The sequence below is a fragment of the Stegodyphus dumicola genome, chromosome 2, assembly GCF_044657685.1.
Source record: "Stegodyphus dumicola isolate Sdum_Otavi_A_Nest chromosome 2, ASM4465768v1".
NCBI lineage: Eukaryota > Metazoa > Arthropoda > Arachnida > Araneae > Eresidae > Stegodyphus > Stegodyphus dumicola.
This window is the reverse complement of record NC_140769.1, coordinates 175,105,759-175,118,763: the sequence shown is the minus strand read 5'-3', so window position 1 is coordinate 175,118,763 and position 13,005 is coordinate 175,105,759. Positions and strand designations below refer to the sequence as shown.

The window sequence follows — 13,005 nt, the reverse complement described above, 5'->3', positions numbered from 1 at the left end:
TAAAACAACCACAGGTGTTTCTTTAAATGATACGTTAATGATAGGCCCAAAAAATATAAGATGACTTAATTTGTATTTTACTAAGATTTAGACTTCATAACATTGCAATAACCGCTGATATTAAAATGATGTACAGACAGATAAAGGTTCATGAAAAAGATAGAGATTTTCAGAGAATATTATGGAGAGATAGCCCGTATAAACAAATACAAGTTTGTCGTTTGGAAAACAGTTACATATGGAACTGCAGCTGCTCCATATCTTGCAACCAAAGTTTTGAGTCAGTTAGCGATTGATGAAGGATTGAACTTGTAAGGATCTTAAGTTTTACTAACGTTTATTTTATTTTAAACCTTTACTATCACTTCTTATTTTCTACTTCCGGCCAGAATTAAAAGCTTTAACTTATTTATGCATATTTGTCTTGCGAACGCCAAGTACTTAAGTTGTGGCTTTTTGCCAAGCGAGAGAGAGGAAGGAGCTATTAGAAGCAGGCCGCTTGCCATAGTAGTTTTTACTCGGTTGCTTGTTGCCTTCAAGGTCAGAGGTTTAATCCTCTTGATAATTTTAAACGTGTTGTAGTGTTAGCAGTTCTCTGTACTACATACGGCTTGTTGCTAATATACGGCCAATCTTGGAGTAGGCACTTGTTTGATTAATCCAAAGTTAGTTTAGTTAGAGTTTAGTTAATATTTTTATATTCTTACGTTCAGACCACAAGTGGTTGGTCTCTGTATTCCGAAGTCCGGAAATCATTGTAAAGAGAGAAAAATAAAGGGTTTCGTATACCCTTCCCGTGTGTATTGTCTACTTCCCAAATTTATTGAACATAGCTTTAGTAAGCTCCCTGTTCCGAGTTAGGACATTTAATGTTCCCAAAGCAAGTAAGGAGGAACGCAGAACCTGATAAACTTTCCAAAGGCAAAGAATGTAATTTTAAGAGATTTTTATTTGATGATATGTTAACTGGTGTAAAACATAGTTTGGAAGGTATTGCATTGATAGACGAATTGCAACAACTGCTAAAAAGGGGTGGCTTTGAGCTTCACAAATGGTCGACAAGTGTACCGTCATTGTTAAAAACCTCTGGCTTAACAAACACAGATAGTGACAATATTCATCGTGTAATAGAAGACAAAACATTGAAAGTTCTGGGATTGGAATGGCATCCGGACAATGATGAATTCAAATGTAATGTCGGTGTAATAGAGTATCAAAGTGTTCCGACTAAAAGGATTATTTTGTCACTCGTAGCAAAACTATTCGATCCATTGGGGTGGATAGCTCCGTTTGTAATTCTCGCTAAAATGATCCTTCATCAATTGTGGAAATTACAATTATCATGGGATGATCCTGTAACAGAAGAGATTGATCGAAATTGGAGAAATCTATGTAGAGAAGTTAAACTTTTGAATTCGATAAATATATCTAGGAAAATTCTGCTACCTGATTATTTTCGATGTGAACTTCACGAATTTTGTGATGCGTCTGAAAGAGGTTATGCAGCAGTTATTTATATCAAAACTTGTAATAACTCTAACATTAATGTTAAACTCGTAACAGCTAAAACTCGTGTAGCACCATTAAAATCGATTACGATTCCATGACTGGAATTATGTGCAGCAGTGTTATTGGCACGCTTGATTCAGTCTGTAAAAGCTGCATTAGTTATACATTTTGATTTAGTGCAAGCTTTGAGTGATTCACAAATCGTGTTGTCATGGATAAGGTCAGATCCTAAAAAATGGCAAGTATTCGTATCCAATAGAGTTTCTGAAATACAATCCATCTTACCACCTGAGAACTGGAGTCATGTTGATGGAAAGAAAAATCCAGCTGATTGTGCTTTACGTGGGTTATTTCCTCCAGAACTATTATCTCATCAACTATGGTGGAATGGTCCTTCTTGGTTAAAGTGCTGTGAGGTTGCCTTGTCTAAAAATATTCTTACAGATGAAGAGGCATTACCAGATGCACGTAAAACAGTCTCATTTGTAGTTTCTAAACCTGTACAGGAACTTGCTATTATATCAAATATATCTTCATTTCCAAAGTTACAACGCATATTTGCTTGGATATTAAGATTCATATCGAATTCTAAAGTAGCATATCTAGAAAGAAATACGTCTTTTTTATCTAGTAATGAAATTCGAGCTGCAACTTTCTGTATTGTCCGAATAATACAGCGATTTCCCTTTTTTAAAGAAATTCAATGTTTGGAGTTGGGAAAGGACTTACCTACAAACAGCAACCTCCTTAGCTTGTGTCTAATTTTAGATGACATTAAAGTGTTACGTGTAGGAGGAAGACTGGAAAATGCGCAACTATCAGAAAATGAAAAACATCCAATCTTATTACCTTCAAAACACAATCTGACAGAAATCATAATTAGACACTTTCATGTCAAATATCTGCATGCAGCACCGGAACTTCTTCTATCTTTAATTAGACAGCAATTTTGGATCATAGCTGCTAGATCTGCTATCCGAAAAGTAGTAAGATCTTGTATCACGTGTTGCAAACTTAGAGCTAAAACTGCAAGTCAAATTATGGCTGATCTACCGGAATCTAGAGTAACACAATCGCGACCGTTTCATCGAACTGGAATAGATTTTTCTGGACCGTTCATGATTAAACAGCGTGCAGGACGTGGACAAAAATCATTTAAATATTACGTATGCTTATTTGTGTGTTTTGTAATCAAAGGCAATACATCTTGAAGTGGTAGAAGATTTGTCAACAAAGGCATTTTTAAGTGCATTGAATCGATTTATTGCAAGAAGAGGGAAACCATTTGAGATTTATAGTGACTACGGTACTAACTTTGAAGGTGCAGACAAAGAAATCAGAAAATGTTTTTTGCAATGTAAACAAAATCAAGAAATTAACAAATTTTTGTCTTTAGAGGAAATAAAATGGATATTCAACCCGCCATCATCTCCCCATTTTGGTGGACTATGGGAATCGGCAGTAAAGTCAATGAAATTACATCTAAAAAGGACTGTTGGTGATAGTGTGTTGACCTATCCGGAATTTCAGACCTTGATAGCGCAGGTTGAGGCTTGTCTCAACTCTAGGCCATTGCGTCCAATTTCGGCTGATCCAAATGATTTAACTGTATTAACACCTGGTCATTTCCTAATAGGAACGTCTTTAACAGCCATACTTGAACTAGACCTAAATTATAGTTCCTTCAATCACATTGACAGATGATATGCCAGACAGTTTATTTTTCAGCACATCTGGAAAAGATGGAGTCGAGAATGCCTGTCTCAGCTTCAGCAAAGACCTAAATGGCAAAAAAGTCAAAACAATTTAAAAGTCAATGACTTAGTCCTCATCAAAGAAGACAACCTTCCGCCTCTTAAATGGAGGTTAGGGAGAATAATTGCTGTTCATCCGGGCTCAGATCAAAGAGTCAGAGTTGCTAGTATTAAAACTGGTCATGGTGTCATAAAACGACCAGTCGTGAAATTGTGTCCTCTTCCTATTCAGACTAAAAAACTATGAACTGCTTCGCATATAATATTTTGTATTATTTTTCTTATGTTTATATTTTATTACAGACTAAGAAGTTTCAAAATGCTCCTACTGTTGAAATCCCAGGGGATTTCAACGAGGGCCAGGATGTTTATGTGAGTATCGTTTGCTTCATTTTATTGTTGCAAACAGCGTAAATTCCTTTTGTTTTTCTTCCTTTAGTTTCGAACATTATGTGTGGCAACAAGATAATTGATTGATAGAATTGTGTTTGTGACAGCCATGTAGAATGGCTCGCTTATTTTCTATCAATTATTTCGCATCGCTGACATATTATTTATAATTAGGGTAATGAAATAAAAGTGTAGGAATACAGTCCATTTGTTGATTGATTATTGTTTGTGAAATATATTAAGTTAAGAACATTTATTTTTGGTCAAAAGTCTAGCCGAAGAGCTAGTGAAGATAGTGACTGTTCTAAGTGTATTCTAACAACGCAAATATGCATATGGTTGGTGAAAAATTATCCACTTTATGAGGTAAGTGGATTTTGAACAAAAATTCGTTTAATTTTTTGTTAAATTTTAAGAACAATGTTGTAATACAGCATAGAATTCGATTTCATTTTAATAATAGTGTTAAGTGATTTAAGAACAATTTCTGTTTTTGAATTGATCAATTATGAGTGAACTTATAATTTTTAAAACAAAAAGAGCGGTCTTACGCAGGAGTGTTACTAATTATGTAAAGAAATTTGAAACTATTTTAACACACACACACACACACACACACAAAAAAAAAAAAAAAAAAAAAAAAAAAGACGACGGTAATAGGGCCACGCCTCGTTTTTAAAGAACGTTTTATTAGCTTTAGATTTGTGCATTTAAATTATACAAAAGTTTCCTAAACTTAAGGACTCAACTCAAAATTTTGATTTATCTACCTCTAGTGTCGCGTTCTATGCATATGATACTGTGATACAAAAAAAGACACCTGATTTTTAGGTAATTAATATATTATAAGGTATTTCTCCCACTTTCCTAGCGTGCCTTCGTAGTGCAGTGGTTCTGCACGCTGGGCCGATATTCCAGAGGCCCGTGGTTCGATTCCCGGAGAAGGCGATTGCTAATTTTTCATCTCTTCTGCTTCCAAATATACCTAATGTCTCTACAGTGGCGCCCGAACTAAAAGGGTGTTGGATGAGATTTCTCCACACACAGGATTTGGTGATTGGGTCCCCTGAAGACCCCAGTCGCCCTTTAAAAAGGGGAGTATATAAGGTATATCTCCCACTTTCCTAGCGTGCCTTCGTGGTGTAGTGGTTTTGCACGCTGGCCCGGTATTCCAGATGTCCGTGGTTTGATTCCCGGCGAAGGCGATTGCTAATTTTTCATCTCTTCTGCTTCCAAATATATCTAATGTCTCTACAATGTTTCTGTATTTAAAATAGTTAAAGAAGCTAACAAACAAAAAAATGAAGTTTTTATTTTTTAAGTGGGCTCATAATATTTCTATTTAAATGGAAATCAGTTATAGCGATATGCAATTAAATATGTTTAATATTTACAGATATTAAACTACCTCAGATTTCTTTATTTCTTTCTGTTACACAATTAACTGAAAGTAAATTGAAATATCACAACTACTGAACTTTTCTAAAAAAATAATAGATTATTTTAAACTGAACTTGCAACTTTTTTTGAAAACTGAAATTCCTCGTTTCGAAAAAATGCAAACTTTATTTCCAATTCTTGTTCTTTTAATTCAAAATTTGTTGCTTTGAAATGGTACATTTTGTGCATATTTTGAAGCTTTCTTGGTACATTAAGTAATATTTTTCTCCTACTATTTTCCATCCTGGAAGCAATAATAATGTGTTATTTCTTTTCAGTATATTATATGTTACAATGCTTTTTTTTTGTTCGAAGAAGAACCTCATTTATTGATTGATAAGCAGCTGGTTATATTTTATTCGAGTTTGTCTAATTCTGAATATCCCTTGGGTAAATCAAACTTCAAATCCGAACAATCGGGCTGCAATTGTGAAACGATCTGAAGCGTTTGATTGAAAAACAAAATGAGAAAAATGAGGTGGCAGTTTCGTAACTTAAAAAGCAGCTTTTCTAGACATTTTACGTGTCATAAAAGTATGTTATTTAATTATTATTTACAAAGAGACGAACAAAAACCTTGAGAGATGGCTCATATTCTGTTGGGTATTTTATGGGTTTTGGCAACTTGTGTAAATGGAAAAGAAACTAAAGGTTCAGAAACAGGTAAAACAAAGCTTTTAGTTTTCTGCAAAAGTACTATTATATATTTAAATTGAAACAAATTAGAGAAAGATATGTAAAAAATATTTTTATGAGGTAAAACTAATCTATTGTGCCTAAAATTTAAATCTCAGCGTTAATAAGATATCAAATCAAACTGAGCCATTTAATTATAAATTATACTTACTATTAAGAAACCTAAGCTGGTATAAATAAGTGATTAAAATGTTTTATCTTCTTGAAGCAACCTGTATATTTTTATACAATTTCAATTAGAAATTATAATCTAATATTAATTTTACTCAGCACTAATTATATTTTTGTAGAACTTTTTTTTCCTAATATTAATGTTTGATTGAAACTTCGGATTATTTTTAAGATTTCATTGTTTTTTTTAACTCTTGTCCTGGTTATGAAATGAGGTCTTCTGTTGAATTCTTTTAAGCAAAATTTTCTTTATTTCTAACTCCTGATGCCTCTCTTATTTATTATTTGCACCGTAATCCTTTCTTATGTACGAGTATCTTACCATTTTAACAAAATGAAGTCCTTTGTGCTGAAGTTCTCGATTTCTCCGCTCTTCCCCAACACTAAGAAATTTCTACTGTATATTTTGAAAATCTACAGTTGAAGGTAAAACTTATAAAATTTCATTGTGTGATACAACTTAATATGAGAAAACGTAATTACATTTAACATATAGCTACAAGGAATTTATAGGTGCTAACGTTGAAGGTTGCAATGTGCTGAATTTAACAAATTAACAAAACGAGAAAATTATCATAAACTAATTATGCTTATGCGATAGCGATATAATTACGTAATATTCTAATTTAAATATACGTTTTCTAGCATAATTCTATAAATCACGTAGAATCACGTAGTATCCGATCTATCACTTTTAGGTATAATCATTTTATTTACCTGCCATTTTCGCTTATTTTCCTAACAAAGTAATCGCCTGTATCTCTCCTCTAAACCCGAAACTCGGTTTTAGAGTGGAGCTGTCTGAGAAATAATTAAACTACATGATTACTCGGATATCGTTAATTGAAAAGATTTTAAAGGCTACAATATTTTGTATTTAAAAAATATTTATAAATTTATATAATTGTGCTTATTTTTAGATGTTGACTAAATAAGTATTAGAGATAAACAGTAGTTCATTTAATAGTTACTTGAAGTTTTAGATCTGTAATGAAATGGTGCAACAATACACATGAAAAACTTCTTCATATCACGAAAATACACGTATATTAAAATATGGGTGTCATTGATTGCGAGTGGCCAGTGACTGTGAAAACATGTATCACCGTGCAGGTTGTAAACTATTGTGTTCAATAAAAGGGTCTTTTACACCTTTATCCTGCCGTATCTCCCCGGGGGTCGACTTAAAGAACTCTTCGAAGCTAACGGCTAGGATCTTTACCTAGGCAGTCTCGGCCACGGGACTATACAAATTACGAACCTAGTTGTTCTGGAGGCCCCGAAAAGGTCACTTATTGACCGGGCCGTAGGTATGGCAAGTTCTGGACTTTAGTAGCCCGTGGTGGCGTCCAGGGTTCGCTGGGTAATGTCGCTCTGCGACGGGCATCCCGAGCGACTGACAGGTAGCAAATTATTGACAACGACCTGTGTCGCAAAAGCGATGTGTCTCTTTCTCTAAGGTGCAAGGCCAGAGATTTAACCACTGTGCCATATTCTGCGGGATGAGGGGTCTCTCAGTGAAATTTAGTCTCGAGCAGAGAGAAATGCCAGTACAATGTATCTTACCCTGTGGTATTCATCTTCCAGCCCTTGCGAGAATTCACAACATAGACCTTTAGATAAATCTAGTTACACTGTATGTTAGCTAAGAAGACTAGATACCACATGATACACTATCTGTATAATACATTTCAATAAAACTGAGAAATAAGAGGGATTTATATTAGGCACTCTTCCGAACTAAGAAGGATTACTGAAATAATATAATTAAAAGAACTATTAAAAAAGATGCGCCCTATTTTGAACGGTTATGCTTTTATATACAGATTAATTAAGTAACTGAGGAGAAGAAAGCAAACCTGTTTTTAGTATAAGAGTTCCAGATAATATATTTTATTTACATTAACAAAACTAGCATAATAATCAAATCGTTGCCAGATTTGTTGTAGGTTATTTACTGTCTTTGGTTATTTAATGTCAACAACAATGCTTAAGCTCACAAAGCTTTGCCGAAAATTGTGTACCTATAATATTTTTATTTCGAAGAAACAAGATTTATAACTGGCAGCTGTAGACGCAAAAACATCGTTTCCAGTGTAACCTATAACGCTGCAGTAGCCTTTTATTAAGAAACAATAATGCATTTCAAAATCGTTTATTTTTTAATATTTTAGAGTCCATCGATTTCTTATTATACATGATGTGCATCGAATTAACATTCATGGTTCAAAGCTGGAAGTACACAATTATGTTGGGTGAGCATGTAATCAGAATATATTACACTAATCTAAAATCGAATCTTTGGTTTTAAAAATCCAGTACATGAATTAAATCACCAGAAAATATTTATTTCCAAGATTTCCTATTTTATAACTAACTTTACTATTTATTTTATATACTACTGCTAAAACATGAAAGCTAAAAATGATGCAAATCTTATTATATGGTTGTCTTTTGATCATACTTTTTTTTATTTATTTAGTGATTGTTGATCAAAATACAAAAAAGGAACGAAATTTTGTTAACATGGGAGAGCTGGGGGCTTTTGATACTGGCTATCCATTTGATTATCCTCCACTGGAAAGAATGCTTAGTGAAGAACCAGACAGTAGAGAAACTATTGGCACAGTGTTCCGGTTTTTCAGATCAACAAAGAAGAATATTCCACTGTACCTTTCTAATATGAACTTCTCCTCGGTAGATATCAGTGAGAGTGATTTCTGCCGAAAGTGTAAGACGTATTTTCTCATACATGACTATGATGGAAAAAATGCGGAAGGGCAGTGTGTAAGTAAATAATTTTGAAATTTATCTTTTTTTTTTTTTTTTTTTTTTTTTTTTTATTTCCCGAGTCTGCATTTGTTTTTGTGACATATTTTTATCTATGTTTTCATGCGAGATTTTATACAAGGATACCGAAACTCAACATACTGATATAGAGAGTTATTATTTTTAACAATGGAACAACCTTGCGTTTGGCGTAGATTTACTCAAAAATTCTATGGATTTCGAAGAAGACCAGATACAGGCCCCTCTACAACAGGCTCTTGACGTTATGAGAGATTCTACTGTGTAGAGATATTAGAATTTTTTGGAATCAGGCAAGATGCAAAATTAGCAACGCCTTTGCCGGGAATCGAACCGTGGACCTCTCAATTACGCGCTGAGCGTGCAGACCACTACACCACAAGGGCTCGCTAAGAAGACGGGAGAAATACCTCATATACAACCTCTTATTAAAGGGCGACTGGGATATTTTAGGGGACCCATTCGCCAAATCCTGGGTGGGTGAAATCATCATCCAACATCCTTTTTAGTTCGGGAACCACTGTAGAGTTATTAGGTATCTCTCCTGGATTTGATAGACGCAGTGCACACTTTGGCACTCGAAGGTCCAAATTACGTACCAAAACCAGAAGCAGCAGACGCCTGTACCAACACTCCCTCCATAGTCTGTTGCGGTTCATTGCACGGCACAGCTCCCAACGAAGGCACCAACGATTCATCAGCGCTTAGCGATACCGTCGTCAGAGTCAAAACATCGCGCAAGCAACCAGACCGAAGCCAAAACATACGGTTTTAATTTATCCCTCTGAGGGTACTGCACAGGGTAATAAGGACCTAAAAGCTGTCCTTAACGAAAATTTCCCTATTCAGAAGCTTGGAGTTAAAATCTCCTCTATTAGAAATCTACAGAAAGGAGGACTAGCTGTAGACTGTGTTTCCAAAGAGAACGTGACCAAGCTCACTACTACTTTACAAAGCACGCAGGGACAAGTAATAGTCAAGATCAAACAACCACTGACTAGACTACCACGAGTGGCTATCCACAACGAACTCCTGACGTCCAGCCAGAAGAGATAGAAAATGCACTCTGCTCAGAAATCCACCTCACCAAAACAACAGCCAAAGTCATGTACCGACTCAAGGACAGAGGAAACACCGTCAAATTGATACTTGAATGTCAACCAGCGGTATTTAGAAGCCTCCTCCAGTCATCCAAGCTCTTCATTGGGTGGAGAGGACATAGGATTGCTGAGCACTTCGACACAAAAAGATGTTTCCGATGCCAGGAGTTTGGCCATCTTCAGCAAACATGCACCAATAGAATCTATTGTGCCTCCTGCTCTGGAAGTCACAGTGTTAAGGACTGTCACGCCAGCAGGCCAACATGCATCAACTGTTCAGACGCCAACTATAAACCACGCAGCACAATGCCATGCAACCATCCGGCCTATGATACCAACTGCCCAACGTATGGACGATACATCGAACGCGTCAGAAGGAGCACTCTCTATGAATAATGAACAAGAGCCGAACAGCACGACAACAGCACAAGCGATACGCGGGCCAACCCAAGAAACTTCAAGTACAAAGTAACTATCAAGTTCAAACTAATCAAGCACAGATAAAGTGCACACAAATTAACTTACAACGGGCGGTAGCCGCGACCACGCAGGTAGTCCAGCATGCTCTTCAATATAACTTAGATTTCTTGATAATTCAAGAACCTTATTGTCGCGAGGGCCAAGTGGCAAGTCTACCACTGGCATGGAAAATTTTTCAGAAGAAAGCCAATGCGGAACAAGCACCACGGGCAGCCATTGTCTGCTGCAAACCCTCCTGGTCTCCATACGTAGTAACCATAGAAAGAGACTTCGTTACTATTCTAGTCGTCTTTGAAGAGCAGAAATTCCTCCTAACCTCCGTCTACTCCCCGCCCACGGAAGGTCTTACGGATGTGACTTGCAACTTTATACGAGTGAAACAGAAATGCCCAACAGTACCTCTCGTCGTTGGAGGAGATTTCAATGCACATAATATTATATGGGGGTACCAAGACACAACGCCTAAAAGGCGAGACATGGAAGACTTTATGGCCTGTCACGATCTACATTTACATAATAGTCAAGGGCCCCAACCAACCTATGACAATACCTATCATAAAGGATGGCCTGATCTTACACTCCCAACTGCTAATTTTGCCAACAACTTTAGCTCATAGGATGTTCTAGATGATGAGAGTAACTCAGATCATCGATACATCCACTTCACACTAACACTTGAAGCCAGCATTAATATCCTCCAGAGATTCAAACTACCGGGCGGAAAGATAAGACGACTGAAGAAGGCCTTTCAGGAGCTGCTCATCAGAGAAGAGGAGATACTAGAAGAGCTTACCACCCCCCAAGAACTGGATGATTACACAGACCACATTCTGTCATTACTCAGACAAATATGTCAGCAGATCCTCCCTACAAGGACCGCCAAAAAACTCCAAGGCATATCTTGGTGGACGGGAAGACTGAGAGACATGAAACAGAGGTGCAGAGCTCTGCGTCGCCGCCTCAGATCTGCTACCAAAGAAATTGTAGCTTCCAACATCCTTACGGCCTTTCGGCAAGAAAGGGCCGCCTACAAGAAAGCAATTCTTGAAGCTAAAATTAACAGCTGGAGATTTTTCTGCACCAGTAACAGTAATCCACATGGAATTTTACACAAACTGGCAACGCAGAAGATCTTCCAACCAGCGCAAGTACCAGTTCAAAAAACAGCACCACATACTATGGACGTAGCGGCCTCCACCGCCAAGGAACTTCTAAATGCTATCTTTCCCACAGATGATACACAAGCAGATACTTCAGAACAGAGGCAAATTAGAGAAGATACAAGCTCGCCATGCACACCGAACGATATACAATTTTCTGCACAGGAAATACGTAATATCTTCCGGTATCTGCCACTAATAAAGGCCCCGGGTCCAGACGGACTCGACTACGCAATTATTAAAGTTGCATATCAGGCACGACCATCCTACTTCCATAAATACTACAACCAGCTTCTGCATTATAAAATATTCCCCACAGCTTTCAAAAAAGGCAATGTGGTATTATTTTTAAAAAAGGATAAAGACCCCCTAGTATCGAGTTCCTTTAGGCCAACCTGCCTTCTGTCGGCGATGAGAAAGATCTACGAGAAGCTCATCGTCAACAGGCTAAAATTTCCTATACATCAATACCAAAGCATTAGCCCAAGACAATTTGGCTTCAAATCAGGCAGTTCTACCACTCATGCCCTGCAGCGAATCCATGAAGTTATAATTCAGAACAAATCGCAGGGCTACCAGACGGCTTTTATATTGATAGATTTGCAAAGTGCATTCGATACCCTCTGGTGGCCTGCCATCAGGCAGGCCCTCAGAGAGGCAAGATGCCCAAGAAATATCTATCAAGTCCTGGACAACTATCTGGCAGACCGGCAACTGATGATCTCTAACAACAGTAGTACTGTTTCAATAACACAAGTGAGAGGATGTCCACAGGGATCCTGTGCAGGGCCTCTGCTATGGAACCTCACCTTTAATAAAGTCTTAGAGGCAAGGTGGCCACAACATACTGTGTTAGTTGCATACGCGGACGACGCGGCATTACTGGTCAGAGGCCGCACACGCGCTGAGCTTGAAGCCCATGGCAGTGAGTCATGCAATATCTTTGCCAACCTCTGCGAAGAGCTAAAACGCCAAATATCCACCACAAAGTCCACTGCTATCATCTTTCCAAGAAAGGGTACAAATCCAACACGTAGCCCATGTATCAAACTACAAGGCCGGAATATTAAGGTCGTAATAACTTTAAGATACCTTGGGGTAATATGGGACCCAGGTCTGACTTGGCTTTCGCATATCCAGGCACAAAAGATTAAAACATCTGCAATTGCCAGGAGATCACGACAATTCCAAGGCCGGAACTAGGCACGGAATCCCCACATTCAAAAGGTACTTTACAAAACTGTAGCTGAGAAGGTGGCACTCTATGCGGCAATTATATGGGACAACCCATGACCGCACGCAAGGTTAAGCAACTCCTATCACTACAGCGCCCATTCGCCCTAGGTTTATGCAGAGCCTACCGCACCACTGCAACTTATGCAGCAGTCACCTTGGCAGGCATCATACCACTTCATATCCAAGCGGAGCTAGAGGCCACATATACTAAAATAATACATCTACAGAAAGACGCAACCTTTGCAGGCACCTTACATAGCC

General features: G+C 37.4%; 1 protein-coding gene and 1 non-coding gene across 3 annotated transcripts in view; both read left to right on the top strand.

Moving 5' to 3' along the window:
* The first annotated feature begins 4,527 nt into the window (after nt 1-4,527).
* Nucleotides 4,528-4,601, top strand: TRNAI-GAU (transfer RNA isoleucine (anticodon GAU)). The gene has a single exon. It is a non-coding gene; the product is annotated as a tRNA-Ile (tRNA).
* A 967-nt stretch (nt 4,602-5,568) lies between these two features.
* LOC118181539 (pancreatic triacylglycerol lipase-like) overlaps nt 5,569-13,005 on the top strand; it is a 42,386-nt gene continuing 34,949 nt past the window's right edge. The window contains exons 1-2 of one of the 2 annotated variants that reach the window (XM_085811459.1): nt 5,569-5,756; nt 8,443-8,747. In XM_085811459.1, coding sequence (XP_085667585.1) covers nt 5,678-5,756; nt 8,443-8,747 — 384 coding nt within the window. In that variant the 5' untranslated portion in view covers nt 5,569-5,677. The remainder of the gene's footprint in view (nt 5,757-8,442; nt 8,748-13,005) is intronic. The other variant, XM_035350709.2, reaches the window with a different exon arrangement.